Below are 22,672 nucleotides of genomic sequence, written 5' to 3'. Positions count from 1 at the left end.
TTTCTCCTTGGAAATCCCTGTCTGTAAGTAAAATACCCATTCTTGATGCCGTCTAGGAAAGATCAAGTCATATAATTTTTTAATACCTGTTAAATATCAGGTTGGGTGGTCAAAGGTTTGAATAGGCAGTTCTTAAGGGAAGAAATCCAAGCTGTCTGTAGCCACATAAAAATTCTCCATATCTCTAAGAATCAGGGAAAGGCAAATTAAAGGAACTCTAATGTTCTGCCTTATACCCATCATATTGGTAATGTTGACAAAAAAGAAAAATGACAAATGTTGGAGGGCCATAAGAAAACAAGTATATTAATCCACTTAATGGAGTTGTGAGTTGGTCCCACCATTCTGAAAAGCACTTTGGAACTATGCTCTCAAATTAACTAGTCTCTGTGTACCCTTTTACCCAAGGATACTGCTACTAGACCTATATACTCTAAAGAGATCAAAGGAGGGGGAAAAATGTCCTATAAATATGAAAATATCTATAGCAGTCTTTTTGTGGTGGTAAAGGACTGGAAATGAGGGATGTTCATCAATTGGGGATGGCTGTACAGATTATTTGTTATGGTATATAAATGTATTGGAATACAATTGTGCCATAATCAAATGAGATAATATTTGTGAAGTGCTTCACACAGTTCTCTTTCCTTCTCTTCTTTCCCCCTCCTTCCTTCTCTTCCTTCTTTGCTTCCTTACTTCCTATTTTCCTTCTTTCCTTCCTTTCTTCCTTCCTTCCTTCTTTCCTTTTTTCCTTACTCCTTCTTTTCGTCTTTCTCTCCCTCCCTCCCAACCAAATTGTGTGGTCAGGTGCAGAGTTAAGTGAGCAGGAGAACAATTTATAGTAAAACAGCAACACTGTGCAAATGGATAACTTTGAAAGAATAAAAAACAGTCAAGAGGCAGTGGACTAAAAATGCAGAATGAGATGTACGTGCTTGAACAGAGCCAATATGAGAGTATATTTTGCTTGGACATGCCTGTTTATTACAAGGGTTTTCTTTTTCTTTTTCCTTCCAGTGGTGGGAAGGGAGAGAGAGAGAGAGAGAGAATGAGTAAGTGCTTGTTAATTAGGGAAAAAAACAATTTTTTTTAAAAATACCAGTATGGTACAGTGAAAAGAGAGCTGAATTTAAAGTCGTCCGACCTGAGTTTGAATTCTGGTTTGCAGCCTATTACCTTTGTAACATTGGGCAAGTCACCTAACCTTTGTTGACCTCCATTCCCTCTGCCTGCAGACATCGAGGATTAACTGGTTGACCTCTCTGATCCTTCCAGTTCTAAATCTGTGATCATGTTTTTGTGCTTAGAGCAACAACTCAAATTTATGTAATATTTTATGTTAACAAAATATTTTATTTACTCTCTACAGTCTGTCTTTCCCCTCTCATTACACATTACTCCCCTTCCCACATTCTATGTAGTCAAACTGGTGTCCTTGCTGTTCCCTTCACTTTGAGCCGGGGATGTTCTCTGTCCTCACCCTAACCTCTTAGAATTCTGTACTTGTTTAAGAACTTGGTGCATGTATTCCGTAAGAACATTAACAACAACAACAACAACAATAATAGTTAAAATTTATATAGTGTTTCAAGGTGCTCTACAAATACCATTTTCTCCTCACAGCAGCCCTGAGAGTAGGTGGTGTTATTATCCCTCTTTTACACATGAGATAACTGAAGTGAACAGATTAAGTCATTTGCCCAGAGTCCCACAGATAGTACCAGTCTGAGTCTGGATTTGAATTCGTATCTTCTGGACTCCAGGTCCAAAACTCTATTCATTTGCCACCTAGTTCCCTTTTACTTATAATGTTTTCTTCCCTGATAGAACCTAAGCTTGACAACAGGGCATATTTAATTTTTGTCCTCATATCTATCCCCATTGCCTAGCAGGGGGCCTGGCATATCATAGGTATTAAATATCTGCTTGATGCTTGATTGATTGATACTCAATATGATCCTGACAACAAGCCTGAGAATGAGTTATGTGACTTCTTTTAGTCCCCTTTTACAAATACTATAATACTAATAGCTTTCCATAGAGGCAGCCAGGTGACTCAGTAAGAGCACTAGGCCTGGAGTCAGGAAGACCTGAGTTCAAATCCAGCCTTAGACACTTATTAGCTGTGTGACCCTGGCAAGTCACTTAATCTCTGTTTCCCTTAATCCACTGGAGAAGAAAACAGCAAACCGCTGCATTGTCTTTGCCAAGAAAACCCATAGGGTCCTGGAGAGTCGGACATAACTGAACAACAGATATAGTGCTTACTATGCGCCAGATACCGTCCCCATTTTACAAGTTAGAGCAGCTTGTCCAAAGTCACAGGATTAGTGAATGGCAGAGCCAGGGCCCCAGCAGTGCTGCTTCTGACTTCCTGGGCTCTTTCCACTACAGCCTTTCACCACATGCTTTAATGGTGTTTGGAGCTAGCATATTTGCTGCTTAGCTTTTAAGGAAACAGTATTTTCACTCTTGACTATTAAATGACTTCTGTTTCTTCTACTCCCTTCTTTGTCTGATGAGTAGAACACAGGATCATCTATTCAGAGCTGGCAGGGACATTGTAACCACCTAATTTAAACCAGTCATTTTACAAACTGGCTTCCTGGTCTTTCTCTGCCCTGACTCCTGCTCTTAGACCACAGGACTTCACCGTACATATTGATGATCTCTTGAACCCTAGAGAGGTTTAAAAATAAAAAACAACCAAGGTAACACTAAAGAGATCAAAGAAAGAGAGAAAAAGTCTATTTTTTTTCCGTTTTACTTTATTTTTCTTGTGTGTTTTTTTTGTTTTGTTTTGTTTTTGGGTGTGTGCTTGATTTTTTTTTTTTTTTGGCCTGTGTTTCCTTTAGCAACATACCCAATATGGAAATATGTTTTGCATGACTGCACATATCTATATCAAATTGCCTGCCTTCTCAAGGATAGAGGAGGGAGAGACTTAGAGCTCAAAATTATAAAAAAAAAAAAAAGCAAAACAAATGTTAAAAATGAACAAGTGGTAATGCTGACTCCAAATCCAGTACTTTGTTATTGTTGTTCAGTCATGTCTTACGCTTCGTGACCGCATGGACCATAGCACAGCAGTGCTGTCCATGGGGATTTCTTGGCAAAGATACTGGAGTGGTTTGCCATTTGCTTTTCCAGTGATTTAAGGCAAACAAGTTGTGACTTGCCCAAGGTCACACAGCTAGTGTCCGGATTTGAATTCAGATCTTCCTGACTCTCGACCTAGTGCTGTATCCACAGAGCCACCTAGCTACTTCCTAAAATCCTGTACTATCACCACTCCGTCATTGCTTGGATACTTCCCCTTCCTTTCCCCCTTCCCCCTCTCACTGCCTTCCTACAGCATACCCAACCCATGTCTCGTTTTTCTTTATGTAGTTTGCAACCTCTTATGAGCCAATTCCACATAGTCTTGCAACATAAAGGTTTCATTGTAGTGTTCGCTGCAAGATTCCAAACAGTTTTTGTTCCTGCACTGTTCTCCATTAGCTCTTACTTTATTATGGTAAAATGAGGCTTTTTACTCTTCTATTATTTCTTGATTCTTAGGAGAATCGGCTCAGAAGCTCAGTAGAACAAGATACCTCTGTGTTGCTCTAGTATTCAGCAAATCAGTTAAAAAGGTGAAGTGACTAAAAATGAAATCAAAAGAGATTCTGCTAGCATACGGGCAGTTCATTTGTGGGCATTGGCAAGTGTGGAAGCTGAAATCTCAGATGATTAACCTCTCTGCTGTCCCTGTATCCGCGGCATTTGGTGGCAGTGTTTCATTGCATCTGTTGAAAGGCAAGCCTTCCTCCTGTAATTGAACAGCTTGCTGTATCAGCATGATGTAATAGTTTTATTTATAGAATAAAAAAGAGATACAATGAGGGAAATAATTCCCAGAAATCCAGTTAATTGTAATCTTTTCTCTCCTCTTACTACATGATTCCCTTCTTTATTTCAATCAAAAGATGCTGTTTATTAAAAGTATTCAAACAGAAAAAAATGGAATTAATCCTTAGGCAAAGGTGACTAAGAACATACTTTTAGTTTTTATTTGCTGAAAAGGGAAGCTGTGCTCCCTGGCTTAATGACTCCTTTTCATCCTAGCAAACAGGAAGATGACAGAAATGCTTATAAGATAAGACATCTTTGTCTTTTCTGTATCTTAACCCTTTCTACGCAAGCTATCTGGGTGGAGCAGATTTATAGGTCATCTTCATCCATCATTCATACTTCTAAGTGTACTAATTATATGAATAAGAGGATCAGCTTTCATTTATTCTCAAGAGCCCAAATCCTAGGGATGGAGGTAAGATTCATCATCTATTGTTAGAGCCTCCTTGAAAAGCACCTTGTTAGCATATTAATTCTGCTACGTAGCAGAAATTAGTACAGGGTTACATGTGAGCGAAGTACCATTATTCTGATTTCTAGGTAGAAATTAGACATTTTCATTTTCTTTTTTTGGCCAGTTTGCCATATTTTTCTTTAGAAATTTTAAGCAACTATAAATGACAAGAGCCTAATAAAAATAAACTTTTTAATAACACTCCATATTCCCTTTAAATATATATTAAGGTACATGCATTCATGCTTCATGATTGTAATGAGGGCACTATAATTGTATTATTTGTGTTTTCCTTAGAATCAGTTCATCTAAACATTTCTGGGTATTGATAGTAGTTTCATACCATTTTAAAATAGCTAATATGGAATTTTATTAAGTATTGCCTGAGTTGTTCCTCTTCATAGAGATCCTATTCAATATGTTTCTCTTCATAGAATATCAGAGATGCTAGGGATCTTAGGCATCACTTTCATTTTCTAGATGAAGAAAATAAGGTCTGGTAGATGCAAAATGATTTACCAAGAGTACATACTAGTAAGTGGAAAGAATAGTGTTTGAACCAACTAGTTCTTCTGACTCCCAGTGAATTTGAATATGTGTGTGTGTGTGTATACATATACATATATATACACACACACACATATACATACACATATAAGAATAAAGACTGTGTGTATATATATATATAAACAATAAAGACAATTTATAAATATATATTTACAAATTGTCTTTATTCTTTTTTTTTAACCTTTGGATTTTTTCTATGAGTATATTCCCAGAAGTAGAAATAAAAAATAAAATAGCTTTGGTACATTTTGTGAGATGATACTATCAAAACGTTTGAATCAGTTTGTTATGTCATCAGCAGTATGTATCCTTGTCTCCTTATATACTCCTTAATATTGAGCTTTTTATATTAAGCTTTTTTTCCCCTAGTTTTAACAGGTATGTAATGATAACTTGAAGCTGTTCTAATTTTAATTTCTTTAATGCCTGATGAGACTAGACATTTTCCCATGGGATGATTTGCTGTCTGCCTCTTTTTCCTCTGGAAGGCAGTATATTAAAATGGAAAGGGCTCTATCTCTTTCAGAGTCAGAGGACTTGTGTTCAAATCTCACCTCTGGGGTTTGCTATTTGTGTACCTACGGGCAAGTCACTTATTCTCCAGGCCCCTCCTCCACGCCTCAGTTTCCTTATCTCTAAAATGAGGCAATTAGATTAGATAGATGCCCTCTGAGGTCCCTTGTAGCTCCAGAAATATGATCCTATTATCTTTGAGCATAAATTTGCTTCTTTTGACCACTTAATAAATGGAATGTCAGTGTGTCTTTGTACATTTTTGTGAGTAGTAAGTACTGTTTACCATAAAGTTTCCCTAATTCTTTTCCTTTTATGTCATTATTTCATTGTAGTAGCATTTCATTTTGAAAATTTTAATTTTGTAGACTTGATCTTGACCATCTTGTCTGATAACTGTCTTCTACTTTTTTACCTGATATTGGGAAAGATCAAAGGCAAAAGGAAAAGGGGATGGCAGAGAGTGAGATGGGCATATAGTGTCATGGAAGCAACAAACATGAGCTTGGGCAGACTTTGGAGATAGTGAAGGATAGAAGGGCCTGTTGTACTATGGTCCAAGGGGTCACAGAGTTGGACACAACTGAACAAATGAACAACAGCAACTGTTTTCAATAGTCACAAAATTTTCATCCTTCCTTTACTGGGAGAGATGCTATTCTAATGTTCTTTTTTGTTTAACTCTGACTCATCTGGAGTTTATTGAAGTAGATGGCATGAGGTCTGTTCCAATAACAGTCATTAACTAAATAGTAATTCTTGTCTCACATGTATTACTCCTGGTTTATTATTTATCATTCTCCTCAGTTTGAGGATATTTCTGGAATATCTTTCTCCTCTTTTATGTGACTTTCTCTTATAGCTCAGTCCCATAAAGTTAAAATCTAGTATAAGTCCAATGTTTAAGTTGTGTGTGTGTACACACACTTTGTAAATCCATGATTTCATTAGTGTGAATTCGTTCACCACTGGGGGTGTAAGTTTTCCATGCCTTGACAGATGATTTCAGGAGTTACAGTGACCAAAAAATAAAAAACCAAACACTTGATCACAAACCTTCTTTTAATAAACTCCTCTGAATTTAACTAGGCTAGTCCTTAGAGGACAACAGATGTACAATCTTTCTCTGGGCTTACCCTCAGAAATCTTTCCATTTTAGCAAGGTCTGCCAGTGAAATCACAGATCTTTCAAGTATTAAAGCTTGTATACACACACATACACAGTCATCATTATACTTGTCCCAGCTCATCGAAGAAGCATTTAACTCTATTTAATGAAATTGTACCAGTGTAATCCTTGAAGAATTAAGTAATTGGTACAATCAGTAATGCAGATGGTAACCCCTCTGTAATTTAGATATGGTCTTGGCGAGTTGCTCTGACCAAAAAATTTGTCATACTGAAGCCAACTTGATGATATATTTTTAACTATAATCCTTTATCCCATTAAGATTTAAAAATTTCTTCTCCTTTATTTATCCCATTCAGAGTTTAAAATTTCCTCTGACTAGAGCTCTTGTTAACCTTAGTTAAGCTAATATCAAAGTATTGGCCCATGGTTGTTGGAAGTCTTTTTCTTCCTTTTATGGAGTACTCATGGTATTCACTTTAGGCATCATATGGCCTTCTGCTGGGCTCCAGGTAGTGTTGAGGTTAGCTTTACTTGGTGTGTCTTGCCAGTGTCTTGCTGTTCTGGGACAAGGATAGGATGCCATTGAAATGTCAGCATCCTCCTACCCTCCAGAGTCCACAAGGTTGCCCTCTGGTGGAGGTTGGGCATGGGGAGACCAGAACTCGACTCTTCCCCCCCAAAAGCGGTTCCATTTCTGGGGCTCGCCTGAGACTGTTCTCTCCTTTGAATTGCTGGGATTTGAATCTTGGGTTTTAGACTGGTTTGCTGTTTTATGGAAGACCCATGGAAAGTAACAAAGGATTATATTGGTTTAATGCCATTTATTCAGTAAAGCTACTGTTACCTGATGAGCATGGAGTATTTTGTTAGTTACCTTAATTAGGGTGGAGTGATTACTTCAAGGGATTTGCATAAGCGTTGTTCACACCTAATTTAATACCCCAAGAAAAGGAAAAGTCCCAGTAACCCCACTCTTACATAAATACATGTACACAAATACATCTTTTTATAAAGGTCTCTTTAATAGTAAGTACTAGTCTTTGTAATATCTTATTAAATAGGAATTGTAACAAACAACATGCTTGCTCTGTCCTTGTTTTTAAAAGGAATTAACTAATATTTTCTCCATTAAATATAGTATTGATTCATTCTAAAAATATATATTCTTTACCATGCAAACACATCTTCCATTCCACATAAAAATAGACTATATGCAGAATAAGTGCTCCATTTTATCAAACAATTTCTTGGCCTCTATTGAGATAATCATATAATTTTAAAAATTGTCTTACTGTACTGATTTTTGTCAGTATTGATGAATAAGCGCTTATAACATGCTTTCTATATGCCAGATTCTCTACTAATGACTGGGTATGCAAAAAAGATAGACAAACAAGCCCTGCCTTCAAGAAGCTTACATTCTAATAGAAAGACAATACATACATTTATATAAAAAAAAACAAGGTACATACAAAATAAATAGAAGACGACAAAGGCACTAATAAATGGGGGGGCTTGGGAAGCCCTCCTGCTGGTGGTACTCAAGCTAAGTGTTGGAGAAAACTGGGGAAATTCTTTCAACATGAATAAGTTGTCAAAAGTTTTGCTCTTTTCTTTGCTAAGATTTTATTTAAGATTTTTATATTTATAACTGGTCTATAATTTTCCTTCTGATAATGTCCTTTTGGTTTGTAAGTTTTTTTTGGTTTGTAAAAACCTATAAAATCCTGTTTTTTTTTTTTCTTTTAGAGTTTGAAACTCTGTAAGTAGGTGAGGTTTGTGGGGAGGAGTGGGAAAGGAGGAAGATGACGTTGGTCAATCTTTGTGATGTTCATGAATGGAGTTCCATACCAGGTTACTGCTTCCCTTGCTAAGAATACCTAGAACACTTTATTATGTCTTGGATTAGAACTACTGCATTTACGGCCTTTTCTCTTTCCTCAGGGCTTACCGTTGCATATTGCATTTCTTTCATCAGTTTTTTTAGGTATGACAGTTTTTCTCAAGTCATCCTCTGTGTAATTCACCTGTGATTTTTGGACTGCTAAGCAACTGGCTTCTGTGAAACAGGTTCTTAATTTTGTTGAGTCAGATCTGTTCCTTAAAGTTTCCATTGCTATTGTCGGTGCCTTTAAAGAACTTATTTTTAAAACAACAACAACAACAACACACAGTTCTTTACAAATGTAGTATCATTTTTCAGTAAGTTATCCCTTCATTCTAGAAGAATTATGTTCTTCTAGGGGCAGCTAGATGGTGCAGTGGATAGAGCACTGGCCCTGAAGTCAGGAGGACCTGAGTTCAAATGCGGCCTCAGACCAAACACTTGACACGTACTAACTGTGTGACCTTGGGCAAGTCACTTAACCCCGATTGCCTCACAAAAAAAAAAAAAAGAATTATGTTCTTCTGTAATGTCTTTTCATTTATACCTGTCTTTTGGTCTTTTAGCTACCACGAAATTGTTATGAACCTGTTATCCTTTGGAATTGCCATACTTATTAATTAATTGGTTTCCTTATTTAGGATACACTTCCACAAAATCTGATATATCAGGTACCTAAAACTCTCTGTCTAGCCGAGGCCTGCATACCTATGACCTGTGGCCTGCCAAAGGATTTCAGGCAGCCTGCAAAAAAATGTAGAGGAAAATATCCTGTGCTCATTTGAGTTTGGCATCTGTCATATACATCTTGTATTGTTAATTGGGTTAGGGTTAGTTAAATTTGAGTATGCATATCTTACCTCTTCCTAAATTCTAAGATCCTGGATGGACCATCAGGGACTATATCCTACATTTCTTCATAACTCCCTAATAACTATCAAGGTACTTTGCATATTTTGTTGTTGTTTAGTCTAACTCTTTGTGACTCTATTTGGGGTTTTCTTAGCAAAGATATTGGAGTAGTTTGCCATTTCTTTCTCCAGCTCAACTTACAGATGAGGAAACTGAGGCAAACAGGGTGTTTTTTTTTTTTTTTGGCTAGGCAATGGGGTTAAGTGACTTGCCCAGGGTCACACAGCTAGTAAGTGTTATGTGTCTGAGGCCAGATTTGAACTTGGGTCCTCCCGAATCTGGGGCCGGTGCTCTATCCACTGCGCCACCTAGCTGCCCCTAGAGATACCAAACAGGGTTAAGTGACTTGCCTAAGGTCATGTAGCTAGTAAGTGTCCAAGGCCAGATTTGAACTCAGGTCTTCCTTACTCCAGGCCCTGGTGCCCTATCCATTGCACCACCTAGCTGCTGTACCTTGCATGTAGTTAACTGCTTAATAAATACTGGTTGATTAACCTTAACATTCTTCCTGTATCACTGTTGTAAACTTGCACTGCAAATACAGAAGAAAGAGTGGGCTGAATTTATACTGATACCAGAGTTTATACTTCTGAACCTGTTTCTTTCTATGATAAAAAAAAAAGTATCAAAATATCTTTTAAAATTATTTCCTTTTTCCTACTTAAAGTAGAATGCCAAAGAAATTAAGTTAATTGAAATATTATTGTATGTTGAACAGTGGAGCATTAAGTGCTTAGAGAATTTTCTCTAGCATTGAAATAATTTTACATAGTGGCATCTCAGATATCTAAATATCTCAATATGAATTCCTCAGAGAATGGAGATAGCTGCCACAAACTGGCATCTGGCAATCCTTTCAACTGGAATTCCAGCTGCAAATAGCAAAATCATTATAAAAGGTGTGATGGCGAGAAGGTATTACGAATTAAGCCTCTGGAACTGGTCTGACAAGCTGAACACAGAGACCAAAGAAATACTTGAAGCAAAGCAAAGCAGATTATGTACCAACAGCCCTGTCTTTCAGAATCCTGATTAAGGACGTGCCTTAGGATGTATGCATCCTGGTCTATGGTTCTAATTAAGAAGCATGGGCACCATGATGAAATATCATAGTCAAAGAGATCTAGGGTTATATATGTAGCAGGGCCTTGTGGTATAGTAGAAATAACACTGCCTCCAGAATCAGAGAACCTGAGTTCAAATTCTACCTGATGTTTACTGCTTGTGTGATCTTGGACATGTCCTTCCATTTCCTTCAACCTCAGTTTCCTCATCTTGTAAAATAAGGTGTTTGGACGACATGGCCTTTGAGGTTCCTTCTATCCTTAAGTCTATGACACGTTATCAGTGGTATCCCCTCAACCTATCTGATGAAATTAAGGGGTAGGTAAAAGGAAACATTGAGATGTTAAGGTTTTACTAAGATAAATTGCTTGTCAGATTGGCTAATGTGACAGAAAAAGAAAATGATAAATGTTGGAGAGGATGTGGGAAAATTAGAACACTGATACACTATTGGTGGAGTTGTGAACTGATCTAACTATTCTGGAGAGCAATTTGGAACTATACCCAAAGGGCTATAAAAACTGTGCATACCCTTTGACCCAGCAATCCCACTAGCAGGTCTGTATCCCAAAAAAGTTAAAAAAAAGGGACTTATTTGTACAAAAATATTTATAGCAGCACTTTTTGTGGTGGCAAAGAATTGGAAATTGAGGGGATGCCCATCAATTGAGAAATGGCTGAACAAATTGTGGTATATGAATGTAGTGGAGTACTGTTGTGCTATAAGAAATCATGAGCAGGCAGACTGGTGAACTGATGCAAAGTGAAGTGAGCAGAACCAGGAGTAACGGTATCAGCAACATTGTATGATGATCAAATGTGAATGACTTAGCCCTTCTCAGGAATGCAGTGAACCAAGACGATTCCAAAGGACTTAGGATGAAAAGTGCTGTCCGCCTCTAGAGAAAGAACTGATGGTGTCTGAATGCAGATCAAAGCTTTCTATTTTTCGCTTCCTTTTTTTTTTTTTTCATGGTTTCTTCTTTTGGTCTGTGTGTTTTTTGGTTTTGTTTTTTTCCTAAAGCATGACTAATATGGAAATGTTTTGTATGATTTCACATGTATAACCTATATCTGATTGCTTACCATCTCAGGGAGGGGCTAGAGGAGGAAGGGAGAGAAGTTAGAACTCAAAATTTCAAAAAAAAATGTTAAAATTTGTTTTATGTGCAATTGGGAAAAATAAAATATTATTTTTAAAAAAAAGATTTTCAAAGTGGGAGGAATACCTAGAAGGAATAGCTAACATATTAGATGACAGTTACTTAGACATTCTTGATGAGCCAGAACTTTGGGCTGAAATATAATTAAATAAAATTCATAGGGATCAAAGAACTTCACAAATGTAAGATAGAAAAGGCATATTGAGTAATGGCTAGTTTGAAAGAGATCTAGGGGTTTGGAGTGAATTCCAAAGACAGAAGTGGACTGCTTTAGAGTAGTGGATTATCTTGCTAGGACTGGTCAAGTAAAGATTAGATAACCACTTGGGAATGTTGTAGATAGTATCCTTGGTCAGGTATGGGCTAGACCAGGGGTGGGGAACCTGTCGCCTTGAGGCCACATGTGGCCTTCTAGGTCCTCTGGTGTGGCCTTTTGACTGAGTCCAAGTTTTACAGAACAAATCCTTTTCTTAAGAGGATTAAGTTTGGATTCAGTCAAAGGTCAGCACTTGAGGACCTAGAGGGCCACATGTTGCCTCGAGGCTGCAGGTTCCCCATCACTGGGCTAGACGAAAGAGTTCCAGAGGACTCTTCCAACTCTGGCATTCAGTGATTCTGTACAGGTCACTTATGTTCAACATTCTTTAATTACAAAGGCAGGAAATTGAGCTAATATAGGAAGTGTGTTCATTTTCTCCTTTCTGCTGCTGGTGAAATTGTACACACAGTCATTCATGGTAAGTTCATATGACTTTGAAGGCTTAACCATTATTCCAACTGTGATCAAGAAACTTTCCCAACAGGCCAAAAACAAGTTGTTAGAAACTTGTCATTTATTGTCAGTATTTACTTTAAATAAAAAGTAGGTTTATTCATTTTTATTGGCAGATGCTTTATACTGCAATTATTTACTCATACTGTGAATTTTACAGAAAAGAATGACTTCTCTAGGGTCAAATATTATGTTAGTTGTGAAGTAGGGACTGAAAGTACACTTGACTCAAATTATGATACTCAGTCTTTGCTCAAGGAAAAATTTCTATATGAAATTACAGGTCTCTTGCCCCTCCTTACCGTCCTTAAAAAAGAGAAGTAAATATATCCAAAACAACACAAAGCTAACTAAGCTAGGTTGTATTATCTGTCACTATATAAAATATTAGAGCCTAAAATTCACAGCTACCAATTTTGTGGTTATTTGGTGAATGGAAAAATGGGTCCTTAGCTGGTTCAGAAACTAATAATTAAATAGAATCTTAGAAGTCATCTTGTCCAACCCTTTGTCCAAGGTATTAATGTTCTCCATGGCATCCCTGACAGAGTGGTCATTTGGGTTTGCATGAACACTTTCGTTGACTTTGAGGTCAAATCTGCCTTTTTGTAACTTCTGTTTCCTGCTCCTAGATTTCCCCTCTGGAATTGTACAAAACGAGTCTAGAGTTAACAGTTTTTCTTTATCTCAGACACATACGTCAATAAGGCAGATGCTTATCACAGGTGATGATGTTATTGTTATGTTATGCTCTGGTATGTGGGCAAATGCTTTTCCTGGTTTCCAATCTGCCTCTTCTCTTCCTCCCCCTTTGATTCAATAAGTATATATTAAGCAGCCTGCATGTGCTGTAAGTATGTTTTGAAAGAGAGAAGAGGATAAGAGGAGAGAAAGGGGGCATATTCAAGAAATGTTGCAAAGGTGAAATCAGAAGGCCTTGGCAACAACTTAGTTATGGGGGTGGGGGGAAAGATAGGAAGGAGCACAGGATGACTCCTAGGTTGTGAGTTTGAGGGATTGGGAGGATAAGGTTACCCTCTATAGTAATAGGGAAGGTAGGAGGGGTATAGGGTTTAGGGGAAAAGATAATGATTTCTATTTAGGATACGTTGAATTTAATCCTAGACTTCTAGTTTGAAATATCTTAGAGGCAGTTGGAGATGCAAGATTGGAGCTCAGCAGAGATTGGAGAAGAACAGGTAGCCTTGAAAATCATCAGCATAGAGATGCTAATTAAGCCAGGGTAGCTGATGAGATGACCAAATGAAGTAGTATAGAATATGATGAGAAGAGGACCCAGGACAGAATCCTGAGGAACACATATAGTTAGAAGGAATGATCTGGGAGAGGATCCAGCAAAGGAGACAGCAGATTTGATCAGATAGATGGGAGAAGAACCAGCAGAGAAGTAGAGGTGTCTCCAAAACCTAAAGAGGAGAGAGTATCAAAGAAGAGAGCGTGATCAGCCATGTCAAAGGCTGCAGAGAGGTCAAGGAGAATGTGGCCGGAGAAGAGGCCATTGGATTTGGCAACTAAGAGATCACTGATAACTTTGGCAAGAGCAGTTTCAGTGGAATGATTAGGTCAGAAGCTGGATTGTAAGGGGTTAAGAAGAGAGTGGGTGAAGAGAAAGTGGAGGCACCTATTGAGGATGGCCAAAGAGATATAGGACAATAGTTAGCAGGATGGAAAGATCAAGTGAGGGTTTTTTCAGGATAGGGGAGGGACATGGGCAGGTTTGTAGGCAGTAGGAAATTGATCGGTAAGGAGAGATTGAAAATAAGTGACAGAGGAGAACAGTTTGGAACTGTGGCCAAAGGGCTATAAAATTGTGCATATGCTTTGGCTCAGCAGTAATACTGACTAGCTCTGTGTCCCAAAGAGATAAAAGAAAAAGGAAAAAGACTCATATGTACAAAAATATTTATTTGTTGTTCAGTTGTTTTTCAGTCGTGTCCGACTTGTGATCCCATTTGGGGTTTTCTTGGAAAAGATATTGGAGTGGTTTGCCATTTCCTTCTCCAGCTCATTTTACAGAGGAGGAAATTGAGGCAAATAGAGTGAAGTGACTTGCCCAGGGTCACTCAGCTAGTAAGTGTCTAAGACCAGATTTGAACTCAAGAAGAGTTGTCCTTAGTCTGCCCTACAAAAATATTTGTAGCAGCTCTTTTTGTAATGGCATAAAATTGGAAACGAAGGGGATATCCATTATTTGGGGAGTGGTTAAACATGATTATAGTGGAATATTATTGTGCTGTAAGAATGATAGAGAGGATGGTTTCAGAAAAACCTGGAAAGGCTTGTATGAACTGATGCAAAGTGAAGTGAACAGATGCAGGAGAACTTTGTACTTAATGATAGCAATATTGTACAATATTCAACTGTGAATGACTTAACTGCTCTGAGCACTACAGTGATCCATGACAGTTCCAAAGAACTTATGTTGAAAAATACAATCCACCTCCAGAGAGAGAACTGATGGACTTTGGGTACAGATTGAAGCACATTTTTTTCACGTTATTTTTCTTTTTTTCTACCAACATGGCTAATGTGGAATAATTTTTTCATGATTTCATATATATAAGGAGTATTGCATTTCTTACCCCCTCAATGGATAGAGAAGAAGGTGGAGATAGGGTGATAATTTGAAACTGAAAATAAAATGTAAAAAATTTTTTAAAGAAAGTAACAATGAAGATGAAAGAGGGGGCATTCTGTTGGAGGAAGCAGGATAGAATGGGATCGCTTAAACAGGTGGAGGGGTTATCCTTGGTAGGGAGTAAGGCCACTTCATTATGTAAGACAGGAGCAAAGACAGAGTAGTGGCAGAAGGCACCTGAATGATAGGAGAGGAGGAGGAGGGGAGAAGAGGGAGCTGTCATTGAATGGCCTCTATTTTTTTTTCTATAAAATATGAGGTAAAGTTCTCGGCTAAGAGACTGGGAGCAGGGGACCGTGGGAGGTTTGAGGAGGGATAAAAAGGTCTGGAAGAGCTGCTTTGGAGAGGGGACTAGTAAATTGATAAGGGAAGTACAGTAGGATTGCCTCACAGCAGTAAGGGCCTAGTTGAGGTTGTTTAACATAAATTTGTAGCAGACCTAATCAAAATGGTGGCGTGATTTTCTCCATGTTTGTTGAGCAAAACATGGGTAGGAGCAAAGGTGGCAAATGGTGGGAGTGATCCAAGGCTGACACTTGTCAGGGTGTGATTGGTGATATGATAGGGGCCTGGGTAGGGATTCAGGAGAGGAGGACAGTGTACAATTGAATTGGTTCACCAAGGAGTCAAGATGGGGAAAACAGGGATAGAGTTTCTGTCTGCTGTTTGTGCCCAGCCTTGACATTCTGTCATGTTATTATGATTTCGCTCGGAATTAATCTGTTTTAAGTCCAGTAAGGTCTTATTCCAGTACATCTTTGTGGCTTGCAGGGGACCCAGGGTTTTTTAAGGCTATGTCCCCAAAGCACATTTGAAGAAAGGCTTTGATCATGAATCTGGGCTGTGTGCCTATTGTCCAAGGTCCAGGTTAGCCAAGATTAGGAGAGGCGTCACCAAAAAGGTGATCACAAAATGATGAATTCCTCTGGTTATAGAAATTTATGAGGAATAGGTACTAAAGTGTATTGTTGTTCAGTTGTTGAGTCACGTCCTATCCTTTGTGACCCTGTGGACCATCCAGTGGGGTTTTTCTTGGCAAAGATAATGGAGTGATTTGCCATTTCCTTCTCCAACTCATTTTATGAATAAAGAAACTGAAGCAAACAAGGTTAATGACTTAACTGATAAGTGTGTGAGGCTGCATTTGAACTTAGATCTTCCTGACTCTAGGTACAGCACTCTATCCACTGAGCCACCTAGCTGCCTCCACTAAAGTGCATAGGAATTTCAGTTCCTTTTGGTGGAAAATGTACCATTAATATTGACAAAATCATAGATAATTAGAATTTTTAAATTATTGTTTTAACCCTACTGGCTCATCACTTCTGTTTTTTAATAACTTATGGCTTGTTTTAAATATTGTTCTCTCGGTCAGCCAACCAGTAAGTAAATATTTATTTGGCACCTACTATGTGCCAGGCATTCTGCTGAGCCCTGAGGATCCAAAGAAAGGTAAAAGATGGTCCCTGCTCTCCAGGCATTCAGAGTCTAACAGGGGAGAGACAACATGCAAAAACTATTTAGAAACATGATGCATCCAAGATAAATTGGAGATAATTTGCCGAGGGAGAGCATTAGCATTAAGGGGGTTCAGGTAAGATTTCCTGTAAAAGGTGGGATTTTAGTGGGGTCTTAAAGGAAGCCAGCAAGTGGAGATGAGGAGGAGAACAATCCAAGCCTAGGGGAACAGCCTGAGAAAAAATCCAGCCAGGGAATGTGAAATGCCTTGGGTGAGAACCAGCAAGGTCACTGGACCTCAGAGTTCACATTAAAGAAGTATGGTATGAAAAGGAATTTTTTAATATGGAAGGAAAACAAATGTCCATTTTTTCTTTCCATAATCAGTACTTTGATGGATCTGCAGCCTTGAAGGCAGGTGGAGGCAACACGGTGGAAAGGTTAGATTTGGAGTCAAAGATCCTAAGGCCGAACCTTGGCTTTGCCATTTACTTCCCGTGTGTTGACAACTTGCTTTATCTCTTTGGGCCTCAGCTTCCTCATATATAAAATGAGAGAACTGGATTAGAACAAGCAGCTGTCAACCTTTTTTTTATCATGAAACCCCTTTGGCAATCCGGTGAAGCCTATGGACCCTTTCTCAGAGTGGTGATTGTGAAGGAAACCAATTACATTGAAATACAACTATGAAAATATTTTTAAAAACAAGTCAGTGGATCCCAGATTTTAAAGACCTCCACGCTAGATGGTTCTGAGGTGCCTTTTCAGCTCTCTGTCTGTGTGTTCATCAGTGCATGCCCTTCCTTCACAAGTAGTCACAGCTCAGCTTTACTTTCTTGCTTAATGTTTGTCCTTGTCTTTCCATAGGCCCTCCAAGGTTATTTAGTGCTTTGGAAGGCATCTTTGTTTCTTTTTCACATTTCATGAATGCCACTGTTGGATTTGGGCCGTGGATTTTTCCTTCGCTCACACTAGTAATAACTAGCATTTACATAGTACTTTGGGGTTTGCAAAGTTCTGTACATGTTAATTCATTTTTTCCCTTCACTGCAACCCAGGCAGTAGGTTCTATTTTATCCTTCTTTTACAAATGAGGAAACTGAAGCAGATAGAGATTAAATGACCCTTGCTCAGGGTCACACAGTGAGTGTCTGAGGCCATATTTGGACTCAGGTCTTCCTGACTCTTGGTTGTATCACTTAGCTGCCTACGTTACTAATCCACCTCCTTTCCACAACATTTTATGAGCAAATCCTCATCTAAACTGTGCTTCGATCCACTCACACATAACTATGTGTCTTTTTTTCCATTGTCCTTTGGGTCACTTAAAATTTTAATTCCTCTGACATTGAGATATTTCATGGTTTATAATCATATAACATATCCTGAAGAATATTAACTTTAAAAAGATAGGCTTTTGTAGCAGGGAACAATTTTTGGGACCATTGAAAGAGCTACCCAGTTTCCCAGATGCAGTGCAGCCCAGCTTGATTTCTCTTTGTAATTTCTGCCCAGGATATGCAATTATCCCTTCTACATCAAGGGGGTTTGGGACATGGTGCCCCAACAATCTGGAAAATTCACATTAAATTTTTTGGCCCCCCCTTTGTATCAGAGAAGAAGTCTGAATTATGGTATTAAAAGATAAAATACGTTGATACTATATAATGCTTCACATATATTTTATAGATTTCTCAGTTTCTAAACTTTTTCTGTGTCCTCTGCAGGTTCCTCAGAACTCCCCCAAAATTCCCATTTAATTTCTTATGCCAACCCTGTGATATGTCGAGACCACGATGGGGAAAGTCACGATGTTTGCTCACAGACTAGATCAGTGGGGCTTCCCATCTGCCAATCCGGCTAACAATGTGTCATAATCTGAGCAGTAACAGGCTCATCTGCTTCCTTTTTCAGGTGTATATTGGTACCTCAGTCCATTTTTAGTGGTTGTAGCATTCACTGATGAGACCTTATAGTAATCCAGAGCTTGATGTAATTAGCAAAATATCATCCACAATCAGAGCTTCTGGAGAGCCTCATGGCCTTTGGGGAAGCCATCTTCGATTTGGCCTTTGTGCCGGGCAGCGTCCGTGACAATGGCAAACTCCTCTGTAATTGGTCATCATGAGTACCCTAAAACGCTCAGGAAATGGGAAAATCTTTGGGTACTCTAGCAGTAAGAATATGCTTCATGGAGAAGTCAGACTGGAATTATGTTCTGAAATGTATGCAGAATTTAGATGGTAGAGAAGACATTTCAAGAAATTTTACTTTGTCAGTAGTTGATGGCAGCAGCTTTGACAGCTTTGCGTTATGATGATATCTATTTCAGATACGATTTGAGATAGTAGAAGTTAATTCAATTTTGTGGGTTTTGTTTCTGTTTGTTTGTTTTTTCCTTAGTGTCAGATCAACAGTGCCTTGACTTCTTTCCATATGGCTCTGGAACTTGCGGTAGATCAGCGAGAAATTCAACATGTCTGTCTCTATGAAATTGGTAAATATAAAGTTCATGCTTCTTGCTGTCCTAGGATATCTCTGTTGGTGTCTGCATCCTCCTTAATGTATTTCAAGCTGTGTATGTTTCCTATCTTATCTAATAACAAGGGGTATCACAGAGCTAGCAGAAGATGTAATAATAAGGGGCTTTTCTAGCCTGGCTTCATATCACTACTCTAAGATACTGTTGTTTTAATTGTAAAGGTCATGAGAAAATGAGTATTAAAGTAAAAAATCTAATTGTTCAAGGTTCACTTACAACATCTACTTATTTGCTTTAAATGAGTTTATAAAACAAACATTTGAAATAAGTTGTTCATTTGCGTTGCATCCTCCTTCCTTGCCCTTTTTCAATCCTCCAGCACTTTGTAGTTGGTGTGGCTTTTTTTTTTAAAGAAAATATTTGTTTTGCATGACTTCCCATGTATAATGGGTATCGTATAGCTTGCCTTCTCAGTGGGTGGGGGATAGGCTTAAGTGAGAGAGAAAATTTGGAAACTAAAAAACTTTAAAACTTTAAACTTTAAAAAAACTTAAAAAATGAATACTAAAAATAAATAAGACCAAAAAAAATTCAAATTGATTATAATACTAGACAGAAAATTAAAACACTTATCCACTCCATTATATAATTCCTTACCCAAGCACAATTACTTATCAACAGAAAAATAATAAATAAACAAAGCAAACAAATCTTTTCAGCACTTTAACCAAGAATCTTTTCAACTAAAGGTCAATATTTCTCAATAAGATACTCCTAATTGAGGGGGGGGAAGCTTTGATATGGCCTTTTGGTCACTTTTCCTAGAATCCTTTATTGGTGTGCTTTTGGCATAACATTCATTATGTAGCTGCTTTCTCATTCCAAAGTGCAAGTACAAATGATTTCTTGCCTGTGATTAAAAACCAAATTGAGAGTAACCCAGATACTCAAAATTATTCAGTAATTGATATTAAATTTTGAAATGTCCTTGTAATAAAAACCGAAAATGATTAAATATAACAATAAAAAATGTTAAAGTCATCTGCAGTTTTCTGAAATTTAATGTGATATAATCTGCATTTTGCTGAAATTTAAAGGGTATAAAGCAGCACTGAAATGTGAACTAATGAAATTGATTGAAATGACACGTTTCTTTTTTACCCCTACTCAAGATTTTTTTGGATCTAGATCATGCCTTTGTAGTAGCATGAATTAAAACCTCACTGTGCTCTCAGAATTTGGGGGTAATTAGTTGATTCAAGACTTGCTTACAAAATACATAGGCTTCGTATCTAAGCCAATGCGAGAACCTGATGTTGAATTCTACAAGAGCTGAATGCACAAGTCTTTTTATTTGAAGATACCTCTAACCATTCCTATAGCTAACCATTAGGAATAAAATTCCTTTTGTAGGTCTTATTATTAGCATAACAGATATTAATCCTTATCAGGACACTCTAATGGAATTGAGTTCCTTTAGTAGCTCCACAGCTATCTTATTAAAAAAATGTTAAGCAAGTCACTTTAGCCTTTTGCACGTATTTTCTTCATCTATTAAGAAGGTTCTGCCTGGTTGTTCTATTTCATATGATAATTGAAAATTCATACCATGAATCAGAAAAATGCTTTAAGCATCTTTGGAATTGACACTTTGGATAATACTCTTCAAGGTGGTGGCAATATTTGAAAGCCTGCTTTAATTCATTGCATAAAATGTTGTTAATGTAAGCACCAGAACATATATATTGATATGCACATTTGTTTTTATAGTCTTCTATTTATATTAATAGGGAACACTTTGTATTCAGTGAATTGTTCGTATCCTACATTTCTATGAATATATACCTATATATTTGTGCTTTCACTGTTTGACTGATCCAAGTCTGAGAGTGAGACAAGGGAAACTACTATGTTTTCCTAGAAATCTTTAAATCATTCCCTACTATGCTTGATGTGATCCTGAAATCAAGAAGTGCTTTGCCTTATTTATAACTTTCACATTAAATGTTTTTTTGGGGGATAAGGAAGTTATTACTTCAAGTTTTAAGATTGCACACTTCTGATGGCAGAAGATGGAAACAGCAGATCAGTTGTTCAGAGTTCTGTAGTTAAAAAAAGATGGTTCTGTAAAACTCGTTACTTTTCAGTGATAATTAAAAGTATTTCTTTTGTAGGTTGGTGCAGTATGATAGAACTGAACTTTAAAGATGCTTTCAATTCCTTTGAAAGACTCAAAAATGAGTCAAGGTGGTCTCAGTGCTATTATGCGTATTTAACTGCAGGTGAGTAAGGGTCTTTTGTCTGGCATGAGTGAGTTCAGTATTGTGTGGCTTTACAGATAAGCACAAGTAGAGAAATGTTGCCTCCTAGTGGGGGAAAAGCTACAGCTGGCAACTAATCTACCATCTGATACATAATGTTATAATTCTGTAATTTTAAATTAGAAGCGAGCCTAAGAGATTATCTAGTTTTCTGCAAGCTTTCATGCAGATCATTCCAGGCAGATGTCATGAATGTGGTTTAATAAAAAGAATATGTTTAAAAATTAAACTACTGTACATGCTGTAAACCTACAAGTAATAGTCTATTCTGCAAGCTTATCACTTGAGATTAAAATTATGGAGGTTCATTATTATCCCACATAATATAAGGTTACTTTTAACATTGCTTTCAAATATTTCCTTCTATGGTATATTTGACTTTCACAGGATGCCACTTCTCCTTTCCACCCTTAAAAGTGAAATGCAGTTAATTGTGAGATGTAGTTTTGTGTATTATGGATATCTTAATATATAGACAATCTCTCATCAGCCTTGTTGTTGGGAGGGCATTATTCCTTTCTGCAGTTCAAGTGCATTTATGTGTTTGTTTGTTTATTGTTATCCCAAAAGAACAGTCACTTTTATGTACTATTGACTCATGTTTACAAACTATTAACTTGTATAGTTATAATATGGTACATGCTTTAGGCAATATGCAGAATTTGCAGGGGCTCAGAGAAGAAAATTAATCAGCAAGTAATTTAGTGCCTTCCATGTGTCGGCATATTTAAAGGTTGGAAAGTGAGTCTTATTAGTAGAAGTTAAATGAACTGGGTTTGTTTATCCAAGAGAAGGAAATGCTGTAGGGTAATTTGGTAATTTTAAAATTATCCATAGACCAATACAATGTATTTACCATCTTCACTGAGCATAGACCCAGGAAATAAACTCAAATGTAGTGTAAACAGTTTGTGTTTGACAATAGGATATTGCTTCAGCAAGCATTTATTTTGTGCCTCCTATCCAGGTCTATTATCCTGCCTTCCTGAGTCTGTGTTAATACCAGTGGCATCGGAGACATACAGAGGCCCAGGCCCACAGGCTTATGACAAGGCGCTGTGTTAGGTTCTATGAAAAGGAAAGTGTGGAGAACCAGTCCCAGAGCCAGGAAGACCTGGCATCAAATCTTGCCTTTGACATACTAGCTATGTGACCATAGGCAAGTCACATTAACCTCTCAGTGTGCTAGGCAGCTCTCTGAGACTAAAAGTTATGGAGAAAATGCCAGCCTGGATTGGCTGTAGGAGCTGTCTCTTCAGGGAGTTCCCTGTGCCAGTGTGATCACAGGTCCATGTCCTATTCCTATGTAAGATGAAAAAGGTGTACAAGGTGGTCTCTGCCCTCAAAATTTTATAATCTCATGGGGCAAGTAAGGCAAATACACAAATAATAATG

General features: G+C 37.7%; 1 protein-coding gene across 4 annotated transcripts in view; it reads left to right on the top strand.

Moving 5' to 3' along the window:
* Nucleotides 1-22,672, top strand: part of LOC114031700 (tetratricopeptide repeat protein 39C) — a 112,418-nt gene that overhangs the window by 71,854 nt on the left and 17,892 nt on the right. For all 4 annotated transcript variants that reach the window (XM_027846853.1, XM_027846854.1, XM_027846855.1 and 1 more), the window contains 2 exons: nt 18,878-18,971; nt 21,131-21,238. In XM_027846853.1, the coding sequence (XP_027702654.1) occupies nt 18,878-18,971; nt 21,131-21,238 (202 nt within the window). The remainder of the gene's footprint in view (nt 1-18,877; nt 18,972-21,130; nt 21,239-22,672) is intronic.

This window comes from Vombatus ursinus, unplaced genomic scaffold (genome assembly GCF_900497805.2).
Source record: "Vombatus ursinus unplaced genomic scaffold, bare-nosed wombat genome assembly UNPS02015255.1, whole genome shotgun sequence".
NCBI classification, from domain to species: Eukaryota; Metazoa; Chordata; class Mammalia; order Diprotodontia; family Vombatidae; genus Vombatus; species Vombatus ursinus.
The sequence above is the reverse complement of the archived record's forward strand: the minus strand, read 5'-3'. Positions and strand labels throughout refer to the sequence as shown.